At 40.4% G+C, this 26,902-nt stretch overlaps 1 protein-coding gene across 1 annotated transcript; it reads right to left on the reverse strand.

Annotated features, from left to right (window-relative positions):
• Positions 1 to 8,962: 8,962 nt before the first annotated feature.
• On the reverse strand, positions 8,963 to 25,961 carry VPS4B (vacuolar protein sorting 4 homolog B). Its single transcript, XM_032181954.1, has 11 exons — positions 25,810 to 25,961; positions 24,495 to 24,606; positions 22,949 to 23,099; positions 21,604 to 21,671; positions 18,667 to 18,786; positions 18,248 to 18,404; positions 16,768 to 16,916; positions 16,517 to 16,598; positions 14,798 to 15,017; positions 12,113 to 12,250; positions 8,963 to 10,424 (listed from the first exon to the last, which is right to left on the reverse strand). The coding sequence occupies exons 1-11, from the start codon at positions 25,834 to 25,836 to the stop codon at positions 10,323 to 10,325; spliced, it is 1,326 nt and encodes a 441-aa protein (XP_032037845.1). The 5' UTR covers positions 25,837 to 25,961; the 3' UTR covers positions 8,963 to 10,322.
• Between the last annotated feature and the right edge of the window lie 941 nt (positions 25,962 to 26,902).

A 26,902-nucleotide genomic window follows, 5' to 3' on the forward strand; every position in this document is an offset into this window, starting at 1 on the left:
GGCGGCTCGCAAGGGGAGGACGAAGGTGCTGGATGTGGTGCAGCAAAAGGGGGAGAAACCCTGAAAAACCCTGAAAGCTGGTCCTGAAATGGGGTTGACCTGCGGCATGTCTTCGTCAGGGTGCTGCAGGGGCACGAGGAAATGAGAGGAAGGAATCGTGCCTAATAAGATGATAGCCGCCGCAATGACAACAGCGGAAGGGGGAGAATCGATTAGTGGTCCGTCTAAGAAAAGACAGGGCATTAATCACATTGTTAGCAGAAGTCAAAGTAGGATGCAGGCCAAAAAATGCAGCAAATACGTTTGTTTCCTTCTTTAGGTACAGGACAACCTATGCGTGCTATCTTCTGTACTATAATGTTGATTAAACACAAAACAAGAGATCGATAAGGTAATAACTAGACGCTATTTATAGACATCCACTGCTGAACATGGCGAGACTTTAAAAGCCCAAATGTCAGCAGTATGGAGATAAAGCAAAGCAGGTGGAGATAAATCCATCTTTCACAATACAGCACAATATCACTCTCTGCATCAATGTGGGATGAGGGCATGGATGAAAGCAATCCTCTGCAGTAAATTTCTAGTAAAATGGAGATTAAACATATTTGTTCAAGGCCTTTAAAAGCCTCAAACACACGATATGGTCCTGATCAGTCACGGTTATGATCACATATGACTAAACGCACTTGAAAAGCCCTTCTAGTTTAACATGGAATGCCCTCAGTAGATTTTATGAAGAAGTCTGTACAGTTTTTTCCTTTTGTTCAGGGGGCCCTTTTACAACCTTGTGGTTGACAATCCAGGTAATGTCTGCTCTCATTTTGTTCTGAGGAGAGTACAGTGCCATGATTTTATATCTGGGAAATGTATTCAAAGGTGAAGACCTTATGAACTGCATATAATCCAACAATGGATATGCATAGCAGGAGGTTTGGGATTTCAACGTATGACAACAGATACTGAATTTTCCCCTTCCTGAGTTATTTGGTTTGTGTTCATCTTGTATGACCTCATTTGCCAAGGAAATGCATTCCTGGCACAAGGGAATTGTTTACTATAAAACTGTTTTCTCAATGACTGTAGGACTGCAAACTGAACACTAACATAAACGTCAGTGCTCTCCAGTCCAAACTTCAGTTGCGCATAAAGCAATATTTAATTAATCTGACCTTCATAAGTAGCATCAAAAAGTGTAATTTTAAAGCATAAACTGACCAATGTATGCATGTACCCTGGGGATGGGGAGGAAAAAAGAATGGATAAAACATGCTAATTGCTTTGCTAATTAATCTTTAGAAGAAACTTCAATACAGCAGCGATGCGTTTAGAGAGGGAAAGCAACTACAGGTAGATGAAAGCACCCAACCTATAGGAGCTGCTGCTGCCGTGCTTCCTCAATTTTGTTGATTTAAATCTTTCAATGGACTTTGGCAGTAACAATATTTTGGGTTGAGGTCATTCAGTATGAACATGTGTGGGAGCTAAAGAATCAAAATAGCCCTTTAAACATGGAAAAAAAAAAAAAGTGAATTGGTAAATATCAGAAGCATCCTTTTGATCTTCTCAAAAGAAAAAGGCTCCCAAAACATACCAGGTACGTGTAGAAGAAATAGAGCCTGTTTTAAGATAGCTTTAAGATAAGACATAAAGCTTTAGAAGATCAGGTAGCAAGGTTGCAGCCCACAGAGTTGCTTGTATTGTGCCTGACTACTCATCTGCTGGATTTTCTGGTTGTGCCATCTTCAGATTAGGAAGAGCGGGGAAAAAAGACTAGCATGTGTGGGCTGCACAGCGATACCGCTGGTGACTTCTCGATGTGATTTCCAGCCAGTCAGTTCTCCTGCATTCAGAGAAAGTAGCGACAAAAGAAAAACTTCCACGGCCAAGGAAAACAACTTTTTTTTCTTCTTCTCTTTCCAAATCAACTTTATTTTCCAGCCTTCTCCCTTTTCTGTAACGTGCATAGGCGTGGTATGCTCATTTCTTAAGAGCTCTGTTGCGTTAATGGTTACAGGAGGTTAGAGCCATGCTGGTAATTTTGGGATTCCTGCAAAGAAGGTTTTAGCATGCAACCTAGGTGAGAGGTCAATGAGCTTTCTTGACCCCTTGTATCCTGAGGAAGAGGAGCTAAAAGGAACATAGGAATTGCCGTGCTTGATCGGAAGAGGATCTGTATAATGTACATCATCAGCAGAGAAGACTCGGGAAAGAAATAATGACCTGCACGTGGTGGTGACTTAAGTAGGTGACTGAATTATGTATCACACCTCGTTGCCTGCCTCGCTGTGCTTCCCCAGGCAAACAAGCAAGCCCCCTGTCACTGGACAACAGCTTCTGTGCTGGTCATTGTGCCGGGCAGAGATCACGAGCTGCTGGGGTTGCCTGCGCATCGCAGGGTAAGGCAGCTCCCACAGCACTGTTTCCAGGCCAACTCACCCTGCGTACCTCTTCTGCCGGAGAGCCGGCGGGGTGATGGTGTGGGCATTCCTAGAAGGAGCTTTCCTGTGCTCCCGTGCTCAGCCTATCATCCAGGAAGCGCTTGCTTGCAGCGGGGACGGGTTCCAGGGCTCTCTGCAGCCTCCAGCTATCCCGCCTGCCCTTATCGCGATGAACTCAGGCAGGGCTGATGGCCCAGGGGCTTGAGGTTGCCAGCGCACAGGCAGGTGCTGCTTGTAGGAGCCCGGGCTCAGGTTGAGCCACGGCTGCTTGCTGGAGCAGAGGCGGCGGCGGTAGCTGATTCCGTGGTGCAAAAGCAGGCGGTGTGTGCCTACAGAGCCGGCTACCAGACGAGATTCCCAAAGCTTCTGCAATAATTGCGGGATGAACACACAGGAAACGAGGAGATTGCTGAAAATGCTGTTTAAATCTGATTTTTGTCCTCCCTGAGTTCTTTGGAAAAAAAAAAAAAAAAATTCCAGAAAGCTTACTCTGTGTTTTGCAGGTCTTCATCCTAAAATGGGTGCACCAGGGAAGAGAAGAGCTGCTGAGTGCACAAGGCTGTCCCGAGGGAGCAGAGAAGTGCTTTAACAGGGAGCCCTGGGCTTCAGGAGGGGGGAAGAGGAGATGCTGCCAGTGCTGAGCTTACTGGGGGGTGGCACCTACCTCCCTTCTGTCTGGCATCAGGTTAGCTGGGAAGCTGAGTAACAAGAGGAAAGGGAGAGAGTCTTACAGATCTCGGGAACCCCTCATCCCCTTGTTTTATAATACTGTGGTGCCTATAGGTAATATTTTTTTTTTTTTTCCCATGAGAACAGCAACGTAAAGATTACCAGCGTTTCCTCTCCTTACTCTCTGCCTGCCTCTCCAGGAAGTCCACCACTGCTGTGACCAGCAGCTACCAGGTGTAAGCTCTTCTTGTAGTACCATGGCAGAGCTTTAACACAGAATTCAGTATCTGGAGAAACAAGATCCTTGGTCACTAAGCTTTTAGGTTTTCAGATTGTTACTCTTGGATACACAGCCGAGGGAGAAGGCCCTTCCTGCCTGGTTTCAGTTAGGTCGTTCAGGAATTACCACTGAAGCTAATCACGTTGCTTCAGTGCTATCTGCATCATATTTTGCTTTTCTTCAGAGGCAGCCTTTGAGCCATTAGCATCATTATTACCTGGCTGGATGCACATTCTCATGAATACTCCCACATTTTAGCCAGATGGAGCATTTTTGTAACTATACATCCAGCAGTTTATGGCCAGGTACTTTCTTCCTACCTGATTCCTACTCAGCAATTTGGTTTTGAAGTTGCTCCCACCCAAATCTCTGTTAAAGGTACCTCAAAGGTAATCTTTGAAGACTGACAGGTCCCAAACTCCAGGAGTTTGATCTAGTTCTGGCTTAAGCTACCAGTTATGCTTCCCCAAGCCGTTCAGTCCAGCGTTTCCAGCCATATGACCGAATCTTATTGCAAAAGAACAAGTTAATGATTTGCAGTCCTGGCAAGCCTCTGGTTTCTTTTAAACTTACCTTTTGTAAGTGATGTTCTCAGGTAGTTTCCATGCTTGTAAAGCTACTGCGTTGCTCTGGAGATCTTTTTACCTCTGGTGATGACGTTGTCCATTTTTAGAGGTGCTTGGCTGCCCCCATAGCACCCTGTGGTAAAACTTTGTACTCTCCCATTGCCTTTGTGGCGTAGCCACACTCTTAAAAGAAAATACTGGAAGAACTGAAGTTACTTCCTTCAGGTTCATGCCAGGTTCTCTTCAAAGCAATTCAGAGAACTTGGTTTGCTCAATCTTTTGACACGAATTAAGTCTGTTTCCAGTTCCAGGTAATGCACTTGACATACACAGCACTGGCACGAGACTGGTGTTTGTTTCTTGGATAAAATTACACAACACGTGCCCTTGTTATCAGTCCCTGATCCATTATCTTTGGCATCTGCTGCAGAGAAGCTGCTGTTATGCAATGGAAATTCAGAAGATCTCTTGTGCTTTGCTCACTTCTCCTCTAACCCAAGAAACAAGTATAAAACAGCTCACCGAATGCAAGGAAACCACCTACAAGCTCTTCTCACCATTTCTACCAAGTACTTCAGAGCTGCTTGCACTTCTCCAAGTCTGTTTCCTTCCCCTAATGACACAGATCGTTGCCATCCTGATGACAGCCTGGAAAAGACCAGCGTGTACAGATATACCCTGTAGCTTTGAAGGGAAAAAGGGAAGAATCAGGGAGAACGTCAGCTTTTGTTCTGCTACATACAGGCTTGCTTTGGTAGAAAAGTTGAAGAAATGTAGGAATATGCTTTGAAAAAGGATTTTTAAAAGGAAACTGCTCTTTATCTTGCATTTGAGAGAAAAATGTGTGAAGGACTGAATAAGTTGGACACAAAAAAAAAAAGGAGCTGAGAGAACTGCTTGGGCAAATAAGAAGGGAGGGGTGGAGAAAAATCAAAAACAACAGGAAAGAGGCAGGCACAGATTGCCAATTAACTTCAGATCAAAGGAAAATCCTGCTCAAAACTGTTTTTCTTCTTCTAGGAGGCATCACCCATTTCTAGTATCGGCTGCAAAGAAACGAGCACGCTTTAGATGCAGACCCAAGAGAACGAGCCTGATACCGGTAAAGCTGGCAGAACATTTTTCACAGCTGACACCCCAGGTAAGAAGAACCAGAAACCCCACTGTAGTGCAGAACATCAGCACTACGGTGGTCATTTGCTGGTCCTTTTCCCTCCTCTGTGCTGGCTACAGTAGAGCTGCAGCACAGCCCAGCATCTCTCGCCCTGTGCACTTCTCCTCAGGCACATTTCCCCCTTAAAGACTGCCCAGGAAGAACCATGTCAGTACATCCAAAACCAGCGTGAAAGCTCCAAGAAGGTGGCTCCTGGCTGGACTGAGCCCATCTAAACCTCAAACAACCGTGCACCTCTCAGTGCTAGCAGTGAAGCTTTGAAGAAATGAAGAACGCTTTGCAGCACCTACCCCTCGTCTGCTGGACACGTGGCGCGAGCCCTGTGGCTCACACAGAAGCTGTTGTGCAGCTACACAAGTTTTGCCATCAGGCCACTGTGGCAGCAGGCACGTGCACCATTGGCAGGAGGCTTTCAGGCAGGTGAAACAAAACATTTCTTAATTACAGCGGCAGAGCAAGGCTGGATCTGAACAAAAAAAAATCCATACCAAAACAAGAGCAGGTGTAGAAAGGGAAGAGAGCCATCACTTTGCAGTCTGGTTGCACACAGAGCAATTCGTGGCTGTGATTAATTCATGAAAACATCAGAATTCCAAGCGAGCGCAGGCTCAGCCAGGCCATTGCATCTGGCATCATAAGTGGCCCATTTGGAAAACACAGCCAGGTTGTTTTCCAGCTTCTCTAACCTCTAACATTAAAAAAAAAAAAAGCGCCTTGACAGGTAGGAATTTCCTGGCTACAGTCCATGCTCCAGCCTTTAAATGGGGGGGAGAGAAGGGAAATGATCATTTGTAGTTTGAATTTTAACTTTTTCCTAGCTTTCTAGCGGGCAAACAATTCACTTGACTCTTCCAGAGCCTAAGTCACAGCTATAACCACGTTCACTTAGTTCCTGTGCGAGATGATGATATTTATAGCATCTTTCTCAGTCCCTCGTCTAGTTGACTCGTTATTGCTACGGTTCTTGCAGACACCTTGGTAGAATAGTAGTAAAAGGCAACTGCTCCAGCCCAGATTTTTGTAGCAAATTACCTGTAGACACTCATCTGCCTACAACAGTATGAGTCAGAGGAAATTACTGTTTATAGTTTACAGACCACATGTGACACCGAGCATGTTTGAAAGCAAAGTCCCTGCCTTGAATAGCTTAGATTTAAATTAGCTGAGGCAGCAGAGGAGGAGGGAGGGCCAAGCAAAAGCGAGTCTCGCCAATTCATGGCACGGTGCCTGGTAATAGGTCACCAAACAGGAAAGAAAACCCTGGCTTCATTATCAACATCAGGCTAATGCTCAAGTGCCGGTGACTTATTTCCTGCAGGCGGCTCAAAACACGACCCAAACTTATTTGGACTCCTACAAGAAAACTTAGCTCCTGCTTTCATGCAGGTAGGATGGCGTAGTTTGTTTTCTCAGTGCCTGAGACATCCAGAAAAATCAGCCTTAAAACGTCAAGCTTTTCTGCAAAAGAATGTAGCAGATTGTGTACGTGGCAGGTACCGTGCGCAGCTGGTGCCAACAGATGGATGTTGGCTCCCTCAAACATTGAGTAGAGGTGGTGGGGTTCCTGTGGGGAAGGGAAGAAGCGTCCATTCATCAAGCTGGAGCCTGTTAGGTAGGATAAAGAATGAAAAAGTGGGAACGAACCGAAATAAAAAAGTTACTATCAGAAGGGTGCGTGTGAGCAGTGTGTAGGTTGGGATGCAGAATTGTAATTAGGTCGCAGGGCCCAAAAGACAAATAACAGGACAAGCTAATCTAATACCTGGGCTGTCAGTACGTAAGTGCCAGGGGATGAACAGGAACAATTAAAAGTTTTTACACAGCTAATTATGACGACAGAGGATTTGTGTAATAAAATCACTAGATTGAAATATTGTTAAAATGATATTTTGAAAAAAAAAATATAGAAGAAAAAGCACAGAGACTAGGCCACAAGAGCTCCAACAGGCTCCCTGCTCAAGAATAAAAGGAATAACATTTTGATAATAATCAAGTATCCGATGGAAAAGCAGTGCACTAGGAAGCAAAGAGTGCATCCAGCTCTTGCAATAGTTTATGTAAGTTGTGGGAATGGCTTTAAGTCAACCATGATTACTAGGGTGAATCTGGTTAAGACAAAAAACATGTATGGAAGCCAAACATGAAACAAGCTTGTCATTCTGGAGGAAGGAGAGTATGCAGCAAAATAAAGGCGTTCCTGCATATTTTAATAATTCAGAACCATTAGAAAGCTTCCTGTTAAGATAATCCTCAGAAATAACATTACAAAACCCATGAAAACACCAATCTATCATCATTAGAAGCCTAAAACAGAAAAAATAGATCAAAAGTGGCTGAACAGTCAATATTCTAACAGCTTCTTTGCTTCAGTTGACAAGTGCAAACTATGATCGGACTCACCTGATAGGAGTACGAACAACAGCTGATTCGAGTATCTGCCTGGACTACACATGTCCTGCTCCACTAATTAAAACAAAGGCAACCAAAGCAAGTCAGAAGACCAGCAGATAAAACAGAAAACAAACAAAACCAAAAATTTGAAATGAAACCTTATAATTTTATTTTTATTTTTATTTTTTTTTTTTTTTAAGACAAAGCCAATGGTTAAATCAGGGAAGAAACAGGACTCTGGAGTTGGAGGTCAGTCAGGCCACACTAGCACATGTAATGATATGTATAGCAGGAGTGACAGAAAATCCAGAGTTTAATGTCAATGTGAAGAAACATCTGTGAAGAACAAAACAACTGATTTAAAAAATTATTTTACCCGCAGGAAAATAATTTTTCGTATTGGTTGGAGTTAGCAGTAGCACCAAAAGTTAGGAAAAAAACGTAAGCTTTGTCAAAGATGAGTCACAGCAGATGTTATGAAAAATTTACGAGTGATTTATCCAGAACTTACAGAGGTTTTGGTTATGTAAAGCAAATGTAGCCTTTCATCAACTATAAACTGAGGAACACTGCTTAGTGCGTTTTAGATTAACACTGAAAACTGAAAGTGATGTTTTTCCTTTCCACCTTGCTATCATGTATTCTGGGATAATATATTATCACAGATTCCTAGCTAGATTAATTTATTCCCATTTCACAAAAACAGCAAAACCAAAGTTGTCCTTGGAGCTGCAGTTCTAAGCAGCAGTGTTTATTTAGAATATATTTTTAAAAACAACTTTAAACATCAAACATTAATGCTTCTGTTACAGATGTCATCCCACAACTGAGCAAGCAGCAAGATGTGAGTTTAAAACATACAGTATACTTTTCTACATTGAAGATAAAGGATTACACAGTTAGGTTTACAGAAACCCATAGGACAAATCAGCCTACAACAACAAAACACAGTTCCTGAGAATTTTAAGATTTCAGTAAAGACTCTCATTTTAAAAAGGTCAAGAGACAAGTACCCCAGATAGTAGCTTCAAACCTCTAGGTAAGAGCCCTGCCAGCCTGTGGTTCACTTCTAAAGTGTACACGAAAGGCAACCAAGAAAAAAAGCAATCCTATTGCAACCAGGATTATGTTTACTAACCACAGTTGCTTGCATCTACACTGGAATTTCCCCCTCATCTTACTCAAAGGTCCACAAAAAGATTCGCAGTCCACTGATATACATTTACACACTCCAATGTAAGACAAAGGTAAAGCTGTGTGTAACTGAATGATTTTGGAAAGGATGTTTCATCATGTTAGTAAACAAAAGCTCAGCACCTCACAGATGAAAGAATTTGTAACTAAATATTTTGGTTAGCCATTAAACAGAAATCAAAGTCTAAAAAAAAAAAAAGCTGTAAATTCTTGGAAATAACATTGAAGAAATACTCACAGAACACAGTTGATGTTGTACATTTTACTTAAATGAATTACAGCAAATTTCACCAGTCCTATGATTTATAAAGTACACAAAATATGGACATAAAGGAAACCAAAACCCAAAGACAATCACATATGTGTGTATGTAGATATAACATACGCACACAAAATGTGCAAATTTCTTTTAATGCAAGTTCAACAAAGCTTATGCAGGATAGAGTTGTACAACGTTAGTGGGACAGAGTATTCTAGATATCCTAATGGCATTTCATATCTACAGCCAGTGCAAACTTACAAGGCACAAACTCAATGCTGACACTGTAGTGTTGGAAGTTACATTCAGGCACATCTCATCTTGATTTTTGATTTTTTTGAAGAACTACAATGGAAGTGCTACTTCTATACTAAAGTGCCAGCCTTTTCTCAAAGTTTAAGAACTAGATTGATGTAACCTACATGCAATAATGATCAATAGGGTTCTGAGTAATTTATCACTGCAAAGTCTGTGGCTAAATCATGTGAATGTGTGCTATTGCCCAAAATACCTCCTTTACATTCTTCAGAGATGACTTACACCTTGCCAGCCTTGGCATATGGAATCCTACTCACACTTTTTTCTGTAACTTCAGTCACACTCTTGCAGAAAGCAAAACTAGTTTTAAAAAAGAGCCAGCAAAAAACTCAAAACCTGTCAAGATACTTGCATTTAACAAATCTTTGCTAAATTGCATAGTGAGGTGTGTATCAGCTACTAAAGGGTTAAAAGCACAAGCTGTTTAAGGCAAAATTTTAACACAGCACTGCAGAAAAAGCCAAATACCAGGTCCATCAGTATTTAAACAGAGTACTGGCCCATAGAGATTTATCTTCACAATGTTTTCTTTCTTACATTAACAGCAAACCCACACTTGCAGTATGCTTGATTAGCAAATTCTGTTGCATTTTTCTAAATGAAATGAGAGCAATTAACATGTAGGCTGATTGACTGATACTGAAAACACATGACAAATAGATTTTCTACCCCTCAAAAAAGGGCTTTTTGAGCCTCCTGGGAGTTCAAAACTCACTTGTACCCAGGGCAAATATAATACCTAAAACTGAACTAATCATTTAAAATTTTCTAATACGAGTTACCACATCACTTTGCTGCCTCACCCTAAAGTTGTCTTTCCAGTATTATTTTTCAATAGAATACATTTAATAGACATCTGAGGAAGACAATACAATACAAAAGCTTAAGGGTCTTTGCAAAGAGATCTTCTATTCCTTCTGCGAAGTAAGAAAGGAGTGATTTTATTGGCATTTATTTGTAGTGCCATCAATAAAGACAAGAATACTTAAGAAAGCAAAAATAGTTCTAATGTTCCACATACATCTTTGGTTTAGCCTTCCTGACCAAAATCTTCTGTAAACTTCTTTAACTTCTCCAGGTCCTGTTCGTTAACTGTTGGTTTTGTGCTAGCTAGTGACCTAAGCATATCGTTCTGTCAGAAAAAAAAAAAAAGAAAACAAGTGTATTCAGAAACAAGCATAGTACCACTGCTAACAGTATCGTTGCCAAAAAAATATGCTTTAGAAAACCTTTTAAAACAAGATGACCATAGGAACTCTTATTTAAGCAAACCTTCAAGTAACCCCAAACATTTCTGCACACAGGCCAAATTTTTATTCTATGAAGACAGACAATTAGCAGTGAGTTTTTCAAGAATAAAACCATAATCCCAGGTTTAGGTTTTAACCTCTCATCCATTCAGCATCCACTGAAGTGTTATTCATCACTGCCTACTGGAACAAACTGAACTTCTTATTTTTTTTTTTTTTTTTTTTTTTTTAATCTACATTTAAAGTACAACAGTTTAAAGTTGAAAATAATCAAATATTCCCATGTATTCTTCATAGTCCATCATGGTTAAAAAACCATGAATGAAAGGTACAAGAAAACTAATTGAGTCGTGGCCAAAAGCAACTGAAAAGACTAGATGCTCATATTACTATAAAATTGTGGGTAAAGATGAAAGTCAACGTCATGACTTTCCAGACTTGAAGTTTGTCTCATCATACTACAGATACCCTGCTCAGAAAAGATTAATGCCTGATTTATTTATTTTTAAGGGCAATAACTGCATTTGGACACTGAAACAAGCTCCTATGCAACTGTAGCACATTAGAGCCTAAGTTCCACTAGTAGCACTCAAGGAATTACTGCATTTAATTCCAGGAGAGACAGATGAAAAATCCTCTTAGACTACACAGGCAGAAGTTTTAGGCAGGCCTGCACTTGCACACATCTTTTTGTGCTTCCTTAGTATGCAAATATACACAGATAACTCATATATTATTTATATTTACAAAGCAGTACACACTGTTTTAGAGGTTTGTGATGCTCATGCAACACACTTTTCCTTCATTAATTACAAGAACTGTTGTACGTTAGAACTGATATCAGCACAAATTTAATCTCAAGTCCTTTCCTCAGTGCTCTTAAATTCTGAATCTTCGGGGTGAAATATAGAACAAGTGCCCAGGAATTTTATTCACGTATTTATTCACAGTGAACTAAAATTCCAATTTGTCTTGAATAAGGTATTTTATTCCTTAGACCAAACCAAGTATTTTAACATATACAGAAAAACAGCTGAAAGGTACTGAAAGCTAGCTGCATCACCTCTGTTGAATTTTAATCAGAACTACTGTTACATCCATCAGCTTTTTACATTTTATTGGATATACTGGCCTATATGTTGTGGACAACATTTACTTACAGCACATCATTCCCAATTTACACTGAATAAAATTTCCCACTCCTCTCTCTTCTTAATGCTATAGGACAACGGGAAGGTAACATATCACAGGGCAGGGATTTTGAAGGTTTTAAATGAATAAGAGAAATGAAAGAATAGTGAAAGATTCAGATGTTGCCTGTGGATGAAGGGACTGCAGCTGCGTGGCACCAAACAAGAACAGTAAGAAAAAAATGCTTATCTGGGATGGAGAACTGGCTTGTTCACAGCCACGCTGTACATCAGGATTCAAGTATTATCTGGTATGTCCAGCATGTCTGAAAACAAACAGCTCATCCAATTGCCTTGCATACCTCTTTGAAAATGCCTTCACTTTAAAGTCTTTTTTGAGTTTTGCAAATCAAGAAAGAAATGCCACAAAAAATACCTACCATGGAAACCTGTGGCTCCAGTAATTTATCACCTGGAACATCCATCCATGTCATTTCTTCAGCGTCAGGATCACCTGGAGAGCAAGGGGTGAACAAATCTACCATGATATTTGGATTAGACACTGATGGTCCTTTTACCTAAAAAAGAAAAACAAGAAATAAAAACCCTTTACCACTCTGCTTTATAGGAGTTTGTTTTTTTAAGTCAAGAGATTGAAGCTGAACATCATCTTTAGAGCAAAAGCATTCTCTGATTTTATGTAGATGCCCTACCCATGGGGATATCATGTCCAGCAGAAGAGAAATTGCATAAAAGTACTGGCATCATTCACTTTGAAAACACGCAGCTGCAGCCAGATACTTAAATTTACATCATGTCAAATCCTATGAGCCTCCTTCTCTTAAGGCAGGAATGTCTGTAGAAAGCTAACATGCCAGCAATCTTATTTGGAAAAGACGGCTCTTCTCAGTCCCTGGCCACTTTGGGAGTCTACTCATCACTGGTTAACAGCTTTCTAAATATTTCTCCAGAAGTTGTCCCTGAGTGCTCCTCAGGTCAGGCAGCCAGAGATGCCTTTTTAAACTTTTACGTGGTGCTCTACAAAGCTCTGTGCACCTTTTCTGACAACACTCGATAGAAAATAGGGCCATCTAGTGGGAGAAGTGAAACCAGCCTCTTTTCCAGATGTACGGACAGACCCCCAGAAGCTGCACCAGGTTTCTTTTCCCTTTCTGCAGAGCGTATCTAGGACCCACAGTTCTATTTTCTTTCATCATTATCTGAAGCATCACACATCCACAGGAACTCAGAACACATGCAAAGACTGAAAGACAACACACTAACCAGCTGCTTTTAACTGCAGAGAACTGGATTTGCCATTCCAACCTGCTTTTAAAGCACAGTGCTTTAAACACAGGTTGTAATACCCAAAACACTAACAAACCTTTGAGTTATCATCACTTGGAGCAAGCAATGGTTTACAATGAATGACTGAAAACTGAGCAAAGTGCTGTTTAGCTGGGACAAGTTCTCTGTTACTATGCAACTAGTCAATAAAGCCAAGATTTTTTTCTTACAAGAAACTGTATCCAACTGAAGTACTAACAAAACAAGTGGAATAAACTTGACTTTTGTCAGAACACTCAAAGTACTGCAGTTCTTTTTCTAGCAAAAGAGGTAAGAAGTAAGGATTGCCTTTGGTTGCTTTGAAACTGTGACAATTGAGGTTATTTCATTGTGCTGCAGTAGTCTGAGACATGCCTGGGATACTTGCAAATTTCGCTTTGAAAAGGCTAAAAAGGTAACAACCCATTGGTCAGAAATGTCATTGTCATTTAAAGTCAATAAATAATGGATAAATACTTCAGGCATCTCTACTGAAAGGAAGGAATCAGCCAGAAAATCCCTGATACATCAAAATACTTGCCTTTATTTTTAAAGGAATACAATTTATGGCAGCACTACTGCTTCAAAATACTGTTTCAAAATGTTCTTTGTATTTAAAACTAGCAAAAGACTCTCAACTTTAAAGTTGTACCCTTAAGAGTACATTCTGGGGGGGAGGGCATTTTAAGGGGCAACAAAATGATGACTTCCCTTTATGGAATCAAAAACCTCTGCAGAATACCTTAACCCACCTTCACCTGCAATACACGAATTTCTGTTAAATGAAACTTTGCAGTAAAAGTATTAACAAAAATACTTTTAGTTTGGGTCTCTTAAAAAGCAAGAAGTTCAAAAAAAACATTTAATACATTTTTGGTTTTGGAATTCTGTTTTTAGCCATTGATAACCTTAACACATTTTTTTTGCCACCATTGAAAGCATAATAGTTTAGAAACAATTTAAGCAACACTTGTGCAAATTCTCCGGGGAAAAGAAAATATTGCACAGATTCATTGGATTTAAATTGATCTTAAGAACTCTAGAGGGTTCTTAGTCAGATGAAATTTCTGTGATCCAAACATTTAGAAGAAATGTTTACGTTAGCATGTAATATGTAGACATCACTGCAAGATAAGCCAAACACATGTACGGTTTCAACAGCCTCTTTAGAGAGCAGCTAAATAAGCGTAAGCTAACTTTCACATTACACCAGCATCCCGAAGGTGTTTCATTGTTTGGGCAGGATGGGACCTTGCTCAGCTGTCCTGCATCTTTACTACTGTCCCAAGTAACATTAGGTTAAGATTCCAGTAAAAACAGTCACCTTAGTTTTTCAGTCTTAAGGCCATTCCAAGCAAGCAGAATGTGAATAATTATAATTCATCTGTTTCCATATTGATAAGGAATACATTTATCAACACAAACACTACAAAAACATGAAGAACCATGTAATCTGATACAAACAAAAAAAAAAGAGCACCTCTGTAACGCTCCATTTGAAGTTAACTTCAAACTGAATGCTTTTAACCTTTTAACACTAGCTAGAGATGTGAAGAGTCAGAGCTTGGATTGCACAGAACAAGCACCTAGAAACCAGCTGCATCAGACTTACAGCAGAACTTGTGTAAAAATGAAAGGAGGTGATATCCATGCACACTCTTAAAAAATAAAAGGACAGTGTATAAACATTCATAAGCATTCAGTATTACCCCAACCAAACTCGGTTTGCTTGCAAGAAATTTTCAGATCAAGATAATTTTAAGTCAAAATAGCATGAAAGTTTGTTGATTCTTACTTACTTTTTTAAAGTGAGTAGCTGATTGCACTATTCGAACAGGCTGCATCAGTGCATCGCGTACAATGATGCTTATATCTGCACCAGAATAGCCCTCCGTTCTTTTTCCAAGCTCTCGATAATCTGCTTCTGTTAGGCGATTTGGAGTTGACCCAAGGTGAAGTTTGAACATTGCAGCCCTGGCATGCTGTTCAGGTAAAGGAATATAAATACGCTTCTCAAACCTGGTTTCAAAAAGAAAGAACAGAACACTCCACAGACGCTGGCTCATGCAGGTGCACAATGGAAAGAAGCTTATGCAAATCAGCATGTAGTTTGTTCCTAAGTGAAACTGCTTCTTTCTAATATTGTATTATACACCATTAAAAAAAAAAAATCAAAGGCAAATATTCAACAAGCTAGTCTCATAAATAATACTGCAGCCATCATAAGCCAACATCTAAAATATAACAAGTATTTCATTTTCAGGACAAAGATCACCTCTTCAGATTGTATTTTCTCCAGGTTCTCTTCAACCAATTTTGTGTTTTATAAGAAAAAACAACACTGAAGACTTTTTTTTTTCCTTCTGTGAAGTGCATTTGAGCAGTTTTCACCCTTACAGAAAGAACTGCCTCATAACATGTTGACAAAACCACTTTCTATCTTTTTTAACTTCTTAGAAGAGAACTTTGTAGTTGGAAACAAATTTGAAGTCCTGCTCTCAACAGGGCCATCAGTAGAAACTGTTGGTATCTGCAGTTCTTCCTTTGTAGCAGCATCTGTTCTCACAGTAGAGATTACCTCCCACCAACTAAATGAGAATCTCAATTCTGTAGAACAGAATTAACTTGCTACACATGACAAACTGGGCCAAAACCATGACAAATTAGTTGTTACTGCCACTTTGTAGAAGTTCCTTTGAGTTTTACAGACAAAACATAGATATGCCTTCACACTGCAAAGTACAACCTGAAATTTCAGGTAGCACATCCATTTCTCTATCTGTCTATACAACTATAGCCATATAGGATGGAAGCGACCTCTGGAGGCCACCTGGTCTAAATTCCCAAAGTACAGTCAGCTTGAATTCAGTATACAGGTAAGAGTCAATGGCACTGTCACAAAAAGCAATGTTTCTTTAGCCTACAAGAATGACCATTGTCCAAGGTGTGTCCTCATCACAACATAACCATACTTGTAACCGCATTTGTCCTCTGCTGCTCTGCAGCTGAAAGATCCAGCTCATCAGATACACATACAAAAGCTTCTTAACTCAAGAAAAGCAGTGAAAATACACTCAAAGATCACACAAATTGTGTGTGACCAGTACTAAAGCTTGGTAGTTCTGTGTAACATAAAATTACATTTCCCTGAAATTACTCCAGCTATTCAATAGCTTACTACAACTGAAACAGGTAGCTTTGCCCCCTGTATCCCTTCTGAGCAGCATGTTTTGTATCTTGCCCCCCTTGCCAACCACGAAATCAAACAGCAATGAAATAGAATAGCCTTCTGCATGCCCAAGCAGAATTAGCTGACCGAGATATGAAATAACGTACAGGGTAAATACAAGAGTGAACAATCCACCTCTTAAGTGGCAAGGGGCTATTGACTCAGTCCAGTCGTGTCTGAGAACATTAGCCATGCCTGCAAGCATTAACGAGATTACTGCCTCAAATAGCCTTGTGCTGAACCTTCACAACAGTTGCAAATTTCACACCATAACAGAGCGCCATCGTACCTTCTCCTGATAGCAGAATCCAAAACCCAGGGTATGTTTGTGGCTCCTAAGACCAATATTCCTTCATTGTCGACACCAACCCCTAGATGAGGGCAGAAACCATTTCACCATTTAGAAGATAAACAAAGACTGTTTTAAAACATTGTCAAGATTTAATGGGGTGGAAGTGCAGATTTCTTTAGCGTTCTCATGCCAGCTGTACTTAAAATACACACCTTAATTCCTTTGATTCTGAAAACCAGCAACCTTACCTTGCATCTGGACTAGAAACTCTGTTTTAATCCGTCTGGCAGCCTCGCTTTCATTTTCACTTCTTGACCCACATAGTGAATCTATCTCATCAATGAAGATAATGGAAGGTTTGTTTTCTCTGGCAAGCTGGAACAAGTTTTTCACTAATCTTAAAAAAGGAAACAGCCGCAGTTATCTTAATGTAAACACCATCAAAACCACACAACTTAGGATTATGACAGTTACTTTGTTTAGAAAAAGCTAAAAAAAAAAAATAGACCCCCGAAATGCATTGATAAAGCTACTCAAAGACACAACATTCTTCCAGCTCCAAGGACTCTGCATTATGTGGAGGGAAATACCACAATATATAGGGAAGTGAAGCATCTTAGAGTACTCCATGTGTGATTTTGCAGGCAAACCCTGCTAAGTTTTACCCTTCTGCAAGACAGATTTAACTATATAAAACCACCAATTTAGAAAGAATCAAAGCAAGATGGCTTTGTCTTATTTAAGATTTGCAACCGAATCTGATTTCCTCTAGAGATTTTTGAAGAAATATGTACATTCTTATATATATATATATTTTAAATAATATTACAGAAGAAGATAGTTTGCCTAAAAAATCTGAGATGAATCTTACCAACATATTATACTAAGGTAAAAAGGAAAATAAATAGCAACATGCTGGACAATTCTTCATATCACTGACACTAATAACTTTGGGAAACAGTCCCAGCCTGAAGAGAAACAAGAAGTCTTTATTTTGACTTTGACTTCAACATCAAACAGAAAAAACGTCAAGTTGGACTCCATTTTTTTTTTTTTTAACCCTATCTCAATTCACGAAAGCCTCATGAGAACCCTAGATGGATAAATTCCTGTACTTCTAGATTGCAACAGATATCACTTCAGGCCTCCTGGTCTTGTTCACATGCCACATAGTAACAAACGAAGTCAGCATGAGGAAAGAAAATTTCATCGCTGCTCCTCACTTGCAAAAATGATTTGGAGGTGAGGAGCAGCCGTGAAGTTTTCTTCCTTCATGCTAAATTCATTTGTCTTCCAGGTTTTGTTTAAAATCAGAATGAAGGAAAATCACCTCCATACAGACAAAGCAATACCATGTGTTAGCCACAAAGCCGCTGAGACAGATGAGTGGGGAGGTGACAAAAGTACCCCAAAATTTCAGACTGATGCAGTGCACTATCACAGCTGAGTTCAGGAGGGGTTGAGATCTCCATAGTGCTCCTGACACCTTGCTGAAATAGTTTTAAAAACCCTCTTGAGCACTGAGGAGCAGTCCAGCTGCAGCAGCACAAAATGCAGCACATGATGATATATTTACCTGACACTGCAGCACGAAGCATAGAAACACCAGAAGTTTGTTTTAACAAGACATATGACCCTTCCCTCAAATTTAATTTCTTTAGTGTCTTATCTAGCTCTGTAATACTAATTTCTTCTTGCCAGTATTTCTCTGGACCTTTGGCAACTTACTTTTCGCTCTCTCCTAACCACTTTGAGACCAAGTCAGAGGAAGATACTGAGAAGAAAGTTGAGTTGTTGGCTTCTGTTGCAACAGCCTTTGCTAAATAAGACTTCCCTGTTCCTGGTGGTCCAAACAGAAGAATCCCTCTCCAGGGTGTTCTCTTTCCTGCAAGAAAGAAACCATCGTTCATCAAAAAAAAAAACCAAAAAACAAAAAATAGGTTTGTATCAAAAACAAACCTATTTTTCTGACGAATCCTCCCTAATTTGTTAGGTTTTCTGTCTCTACCTAGGAAACTCCTGTCAGTCACACCACTAAGAGCTCAGCTGGAGCTATTGATACATCAGCATAACGTTCTTCTCATACTGGTACCACTCCTAACTTCAACAGTAGCATTAGAATAAGAAATAAATGCTGTAATCCTGACCTGTAAACAAGTGTGGAAATTTAATGGGCAAGATCACTGCTTCTTTAAGAGCTTCTTTGGCACCTTCAAGGCCTGCAACGTCACTCCATTTTACATTTGGTCGCTCCATGACAATAGCACCTGTCAGAAAAGATTATATAAATTAGCAATGCACGTTGTTCACCGCTTCCATTTAAAAAAAAAAACGCCCATGTTCGTAACGAGCAAAATCAAACCATTTCTAAGTAGATTTAGAGAGTAAATAGTGTTAGTCAAATGGATGCTATTCCACAGAGGTTTGTCACATTGTTTTATCCCAATAAACCATCGATAACTAGAATACTTGAGAGCGAGAAGTTCTGCAATGCCCAAAGCTAGTTTGTGACTGACCAGAAAAAAGGCATTTAGCATTCACAGAGCAGTATCTTCACTAAGGGTACTGAGACAGCATCTCTCACTGAAGCCCAGCGTTGTACTTTCCAAAAAATTTGAAGTTTCATTGTAAACAAGGAGAGAAATAATGTAGTTGCATGAGCCCAGCACTTGTAAGATCCTCTGGCAGATAAAGTAACTTGTTGGTTACTTAGATGTGCAATAGATGGTCTGAACATCCACTGCATAAGCCTTATAAAAGCTAGGGCTGAAAGCATCAGAAAGGTTACTTTTTCTACAGCTTAGCAGGCTCCAAATACCTTCCATGTCTAGCCTCTAGTCTCTAAGTTTATCACCAAGTCTTATCTCAATCGACAAGTTGTAATTTGATTTTAGCCAACTGACACGTGATTTATCCTCCTCTTCAGGCTTCGAATTAATTAGTCTGATCTCAAAAATGTTTTGTCTCCACTACTGCTAGACGGAACAACTGGAATGTGAACTAGTAATAATAGATTTTGAAATCCTAGTCAAGGCAAATCCAAAGGGCAAGAAAAATCTTCCCAGTTGAACAAATGCCAACCAACCCAATACTTTCTAACACACTGAAGTTTCAGCTGCCCCATTTCTATACCAGGAATTTTTTGTAAATTCACAATTAGCTTTCACCAGTTGTTTTCTTGACTCCTTAAACTTATGCCTTCAGAACTCTGTAAATTGATTTTGTTAAGGCTTTTTTTTTTCTTTTAGAGGATTGAAAATTTACTGCTACTCATCACTAACAGAAAGCAAATAACACTTGTTCAGTTTTTCAGCATCTCTGTTGATAATTTTCTTTTCCCATGTCTTTTTCATGAGATTGAAAGGAACATCTTTTGTTAACGACTGGAATTATTAACAATATGAAATCTGGAGTCCAAAAAACATCATGTTGTTCACTGTGTTAAAAGCACTAGAGTACAAGTTTGCAATCAACTTCCTCTCTATACACTGAAATTCAACCACTCATTTTCAATGCAATAAATCCTTCTGCGAGGTTAATTATATCTCAGTTTTTCTTAAAGTACACAGGACTAAGGGCTCCATAACTAAAATAATTAGTAGAAACGGTAGGAAGAGCAAATTATTTCCAAGCTGAAGTATCAGTTATCTGCCCCAGACACGCCATGATAACTGAAATTACCGCACTGTAAGAGATTACCCACACCAAGACACAGATGGAACTGGACATTGTAGGCTTCCTAATTTTGTAGGTGTAAATGAATAGCTGGAAGATTAAGCAATAGAGTGCAAAAGGCCTTTAAAATTCTAAACATGAGTACATGACAATAAACCCACAATTACTATCCAGTCCGAATGGCAGTGGCCACTTCTCCCACAGTAAGTCAAGTTGCTGCTATAATTAAAACCTTGAAAACAGACACAGATTTGGGAAAGTTCCATAAGGCAAAGACAGCTAAAGAATAAAAAGGCAGTAAAATTAAATACAGGAAATATTTGTGGCTGTTGTGGGAAGCAAATTAAGATGAGTAATGTGAAGACTGCCCAGAGTTTATACGCTATTGGAGTAAGAGACTCTTACGTTAAGGTTAAAGACATCAAGGATCTCACATCTCAGACTTCCAAAGCATGAAAACAAATAAGCAAGAACCTTGCCATTTTATAGAAAAGTCTTAAAGAAGTGCTAGGTGCAAGACACTGTTTCTTGAAGACTGAAGGTCAGATTCATGTGGGAAGAAAAAGTGTTTATAGTGAGAGATAGGGGTAAAAGTCCAATGCTCGTCATTTTTCTGTTGTTTTTAAATACAGGAAATTGTCCCTTAGAACTACACACGGAGTTAAATAAAGGTGTCAAGAAGTAGCAAAAGCATTGCAGTTTCCAAACGTCATACAATAGCTCCTGAAATTATACAAGCTGAGAAATCTGTTAAATGCATTTGATCTTTTTTACAATGAAGTTCCTTCAGATTTTTAAACAGCAGCTGTCAGGAAAGCTCTGAACAATTCTTTACAATTAAAAAGTAGTTAGCACCGAGCAAAGACACTTTTTTACTGTATAAAAAACTTGCGCTAGCTGCCATATGTTGCATCACTGAACATACCAAGCATTTGAGTTCAAAAACCCAATTCTGTTACTCAGCTGAGTATCACTTCTCACAGCAATGTGAGGAAACGCTACAAGAACAAGAATCCATCTTCTTGACTTCTAAACTCCAGCGCAAGCTTTTTGTATTTGTATGATGTCTGTTACCTAAGGCAATAATACCCCAATGCACAAGAGTAAAATAGTGATACAGTTTAGCAAGTAACTACCTGACGTGTTGCAACTGTTCCCTTTGGAAAAAGCTTTCTTGAAAAATGACAGAATTCAAGCAGGAAACACAAAGGACAGGAGATGAACTTCAACATATTCACAGCACACAAACACATAGCTCCACAAAGACGACACTTTTGTATATGAACAGTATACACTAACTGAGCCACTTAAAGACAACAAACTAATCCATAACATATATGTGACAGTAATCTAGAAATTCACTTGACTGAAGTCATCTCTATTTAAAGAAAGGGAGGCTTCAAAGTTACCTTGAAGTTGATTCTGTAGCTTCTTTTTCTCCGGATTCTCTGACTCTCCTTCCCCATCACTTTCGTTCCTTGGAAACAAGAAATAAAATACTGAAATACATTGAGACACTGCTGTCTTAGATTAAAAGGCAAAAAGCAGAAAGACAGCACTTTGAGGAGAAAAAAAAACTTAAGATTTTAGGCTCTTTCAGATCTCTACAAGCTTAGATCATTGTAGTTCTGTTTTTCCACACCACACTCTTTCTAATCCCCTCTCCTAACCATTTCAACTTCCTCTTACAGGTCTGATCCCTCCTCCACTTAACACACTTTACATGCCTTGAGCCATCCTCTAGGAAACAAAACCCCTTGCATTGAGCAACATGGAAGCACCAAAACGGTTCAGCTGTGGATGTTGGCACTTATCCCCTACCTGGAACTGCAGTTGGGCTTGGTCAATTCCGTCTGGTACTATAAAAACTCTACACCCACGTCTTGTCAGAATAAAGGGAACAGGAAGTTACAGAAGGAAAAAAGTAGACTAGGGAGAGAACAACGGGGGTGGAGGTCATAGAGCCATGTAGCCTCTGTGACAGTAACGATCCCTTTTATTATAAACCATCAGAACGCAGCGGAGCTCCAAAAAATAAAACTAATGAGATGAGTAGACAATGAAGGAGACTGAAAGGCAGGTGAAGTTTCAAGAGACAAGTGAGCAATGCTTGGTGTTCAGCGCTGTGAAAAAGGGCAATCTCACCTGGAGATACCTTCCTGAACCCTTCCTCTCCCCTGTCCCCATAAAGCCATCAGCAAATGCACAAGAGACTCTGCTTGTTCAGGAGGTCTGATTCAGCTCTCTGATATGTAAAATGAAACACAGATCTAATAAAAGGAAAGCAGTGGAGAGGCTAGGCAGCAACAAGGCACTGCAGTGATTCAGGCCACCTTATTGAACATCACCCTACAACAAGGCCTTTTGCACCTCCTTACCATGTGAGACAGATAAAATGTAGGCCACAGTAATCGTCAATTTGAATTTATTTTCTACTTGGCAAGCATTCACATGCAGAAGTATTGCGTCATTGTGCTCACTGATATTTTAAATCTGATAAGAATGTGTTAGTCTGAACCAGCTTTCATTCTTCAGTGAATTTCCCATGCAAATATTCAATCATCTTAGTAAGCAAGCACAGAAAAGCCTGTGATACTAATTCACGCTATTTTTCTTTTATTAGCCCACTGTACTTCAACATTAGTAGTCACCTGAAGCATTTCAAAACACTAGTGAAAATGATCTGTGAAAAGCTGAATTTTAGCGTAAGTTGAATTCAGGAAGTATTTTGCTTTACCTTCTCCCAAAACATACCCTTTTCCATCAGCAGGACCAGACTCTTTAACTGGTTTTGGTGGAGAATTTTCTTTCTTTTTCAGATACTCTTTCAGTTTTTCTGCTCTGTCCAAGTATTCCGCACATCTCAATCTAATGCTCTGTTTTGCTTTATCGCCCTGCGCTTCATCTAAGAGTTTGAAGAGAAACAAAGTTTTGTTAACAGCAAACACATGCATCAATCAGAAAACAAGACTAGATCTGTCATCTTTACGTCTTATGCATACACCTCTCTTAGCGCTCACCACATAACCAAGTTCTTCAACTACTTATTTTTCCCTCTATACCCTGGAAAGAAGGAGTGACAGGAAGAATCATCTACCAAAGATCAAACACACACCTGAGTATTGCTTTGGCTTAAAATCCAGCTGAACAGGGTTAAGGACAATGGCACTGGAAGTTTTTTCTGTCAGCCTATCAAGCTATTGTCCATTATTTTAATAATTTATTTTCTAAATTAGCTCATCAAGAAGATGCTTGTGCTGAGCAATTTTTTTTTTTAGTCTGGAAATGCTTTGCTTTTCCATAGCCTGCTAATTTTAGAAGTTGTTCTCATCAAAGAAAAATGACATAAAACAACTGTAAAAGACAGGTGTGTTTCAACAGCCACACTGTTCTCGTAGTCATTATTATTGTAGTTTAAATCAGCAATCAAAATTTAAAATATTAGGTTTAGATGCTAGGTTTAACAATGCCAATATAATTTTGGAAAAGCTCAAAGTCATAATCTGTCGAAGTCCGTAAGATTTAAGTCAAGTCAATCTCTGTTTTTATCAATTCCTTAGTGACTTTTTCGCTTGGCTCAGTGGTTTCTTCCCCCAAATTACAGAGATATGTGAGTGCACTTATCTCTGGCTAGCAACCCTAACCTGCTCAGTTTATGACTGTACATTAAGAGAATCCACTCTGCATATAAACACTGGACACAAGACAGAAAGTACAAAGAACTGTGAAAGAGAAAGCATAAAATAATTATGAGGGTATGGAAACCGAAGGAAAATGAGAACGTAAAAATCCATCGCATACATTTTGTTGGTCAAGGCGATGAGCAAAACAGACAGCAAGGAGCAAAGATGCCAGCAGAAACACAGGAAAGCGAGCGGCATGAGTAAATAAGGAAGAAGTGCTCCGTGGATACCACAAAGAGTTCTTGCGTATGATATGGTTATCTGCACAAGAGAAGTACAGGAATCCCCGTACTTCTGTCACGTTTCCTCATTTGCAGTGGCCAGCCTGAGACACTACAACAGAAACCCAGAGGGCAGACAGTAAAACCCTCTGTCCCTCTCTTAAAAAAAAAAAACTAATAAACACTCAAGAGAAAAAGAAAATCTGTTTTCTTACAAGAAAGGAGCAGCATGTAGCGAAGGCAAAAGCTGAATAACGCATGACCTCAGTCAAACTACAGATAGCAAGTGTCAGCTGGTAATGAAAGTCAGATTTTAAATACTGATGTCACCATAAGAGATTACTCTGACAAATTGGCTATAAAACCCTACGTCATGACCTAACACATTGCACTTACATTTAATAACGTGAAGAAAATACTGGACAGCATGCTGGTACAAGCGGAAAGCTTCCTCGTAGTTGCCTGCTTTGTCTTCCTGTGCTGCCTTGCTAGCAAGGTCTATTGCTTTCTGTAACAGAAAAAAATAATTAAAGTAAGTGCTGTCTGGCAGCATTTTGCATAATCAGAGAGATTTTAAACTGTTGCTCTGACTTATTTTTGATGTGTAGCTTTTCTGCTCTTTAATGTTTACCCCAAAAGGCTGAAAGCAATTGATTGCAAGCCTTTGATGGCACATTATGTACAGGACATCTATACAGGACATTCCCATCCTTTCATGAACAGTGATAAGCACAACTTACCAGCACACAAACAAGCAGTAAGTGACAAGATTAATTTTCGGTGTAGCAACTATTACTGATTTGTCTATGCAAGTTTAATCACCAATCTCTTGCATTTATTATGGAAAAGTTTAGAAATACATTTCATGTTTTTTCGTCACAGATGATTTCATCCATGAGTCATGACATCAGAAAACCTACTGACAGCAGAGCCCATATAGGAAGTACAGAGCGCTGAAACCAGCACTATCGCTGCTCCAACCCAAAGCCGGGAGTTAGTTCAAAGACTGATTATTTGTTTGGCTGCTCTCGAAGGATTTAGGTTCTTGATATCCAATTAAGAAATTCTAATCACTGCTCTGGGAGGGAGCAGGGTGAAAGGAGCCCACTAGGCAGAAATCACTTAAGTTATGAGCACTGGAAGAGTTCTATTAAGGAGAATTTAGGGCTGAATTTTTAACTTGTTTGCTGAACTAGTTTCAAACAGAACTGGCTGTAATCCAAGCCACCATACTGCAAACACTGACCTGTGGATTTATTGACACCACTGTTATTCCTGTGCTCTCAACTGTTTATTACCTCCTATCATGCTTGGCTCCTTGGCCGTGGCCTATCCCACTTCAGGGCAGCTATAAATGACAGTCTGAACGCCGGGCTTATGGAAGCCCAAAAAGGACCAGTTAAAAAAAAAAAACAGAGGTCGCTAACACTACCCAAATCTCCTCTAGCCCCGTACGCATTTTTCCACGTACAGTCCATTTCTTCTCCTAAGCATAACACAACCCCTGTGAGCATACTAACTAACCTCAGGCAGCAAGGCGGAGGCGTCCAGAAGACCTTTCCACAGCCATTCCCGTGCACGTACACTCACCAGTCCCCAGTCACACCGAAACCGCCTTCCCCCCGCGGCCCAGCCGACACCCGGCCCGGCACCGCCCGAGCGGCCCAGGCCTCCCCAGTGCCCGGGCCGGGCCTTTCCCTCGGGGCCCTACCTGCAGGTTGCCGGCGTTGCCCGCCATGGCGGGGCGCTGACGGGGGTGTGAGGGGTTTGTGTGTGTGTGTGGGGGTGCCGCCGGCCGCAGCCGCCCCGAGCACCAACCGAAACCGCAGCCCCTCCGCCGGCTGCTTCCGCACTACAGCGCCGCTTCCGCTTCCGGCAGCGCCTCGCGTGACGTCAGCGCGTCCCCGTGACGCCAGCGCCCCCCATCCGTGACGTCACCCGCCCCGCCGCCTCTGAGGGGGTGGCTGCGGGTAATGGCGGCCGCCCCCCCCCCCACACCCGTTTTGGCGGGAGGGGGCGGGGGGGACAAAATGGCGGCCGCGGCACCCTGAGGGCAGCGCCCGCGGCTGGGGAGCTATGAGGGGTTTTGCTTCATAAAACTCCTCCGTGTTGCTCAAAGTGTGTCTTTGTCACCGCCAAATAAAAGTTTCAGCTTCTGGCTTCATCTTCACATCGTTTCTTGAAAACATTAAATGGTTGCTTATATATATATATATGTATATATATATATAAATGTTTTTTCCCCTGTGCCTCACACTGCAGACCGAAATAAAGTCTCAACACCTTTGCCCTGCTCTGTCCCGTGGCTCGCTTGTCCCCGTATCAGTCATGTGCCCCCTTTCCTGTCATATCAGTGCCGAGTGCTTTAATTTGCAGAGCCGAGCCTTAATGAGTTCTGACACCCGTCACACGCAGGTGTCACCAGTGTTGGTCACCTGAGGTTTAGCAATAAAACCCGGGTAACGTGCAATGCCTGCAGTGAATGAAGGAGGAAGTGACTCAATGCACAGCAAGTTATAAACCAGTTTTGTAGAGTTCCCTTGCTGTATGGACCTCAGATTTATGAATTTCTGCTAAGTCAGTGCAGTGCTTCTGCTAAATTAGTGCCATATCCTCCCCTGTGTTTCTGTAATTCCATCAGGTACAAAAGGAATATCTGAGAAACTCTTCCTTAGATTCATAAACCCCATTTTTCCAACTACCCCCACTGCAAGTTTGGCCTATCTGAATGGTAATTTCAGTGTCACTTCATTATTATTGTTCTTATTGTTTTTAATAAACTACTTCACTGAACCTTTTCAATA

This window comes from Aythya fuligula, chromosome 2, assembly GCF_009819795.1.
Source record: "Aythya fuligula isolate bAytFul2 chromosome 2, bAytFul2.pri, whole genome shotgun sequence".
Taxonomy (NCBI): Eukaryota; Metazoa; Chordata; class Aves; order Anseriformes; family Anatidae; genus Aythya; species Aythya fuligula.

Coding starts and splice junctions, on each gene's coding strand:
- VPS4B (XM_032181954.1), bottom strand. CDS start 25,836: ATGGCGGGCAACGCCGGCAACCTGCAG. Junction 23,100..24,494: donor TTTTCTTCACGTTATTAAAT/GTAAGTGCAATG, acceptor TCAAACTCTTAG/ATGAAGCGCAGGGCGATAAA. Junction 10,425..12,112: donor TGGAGCCACAGGTTTCCATG/GTAGGTATTTTT, acceptor TTTTTCTGACAG/AACGATATGCTTAGGTCACT.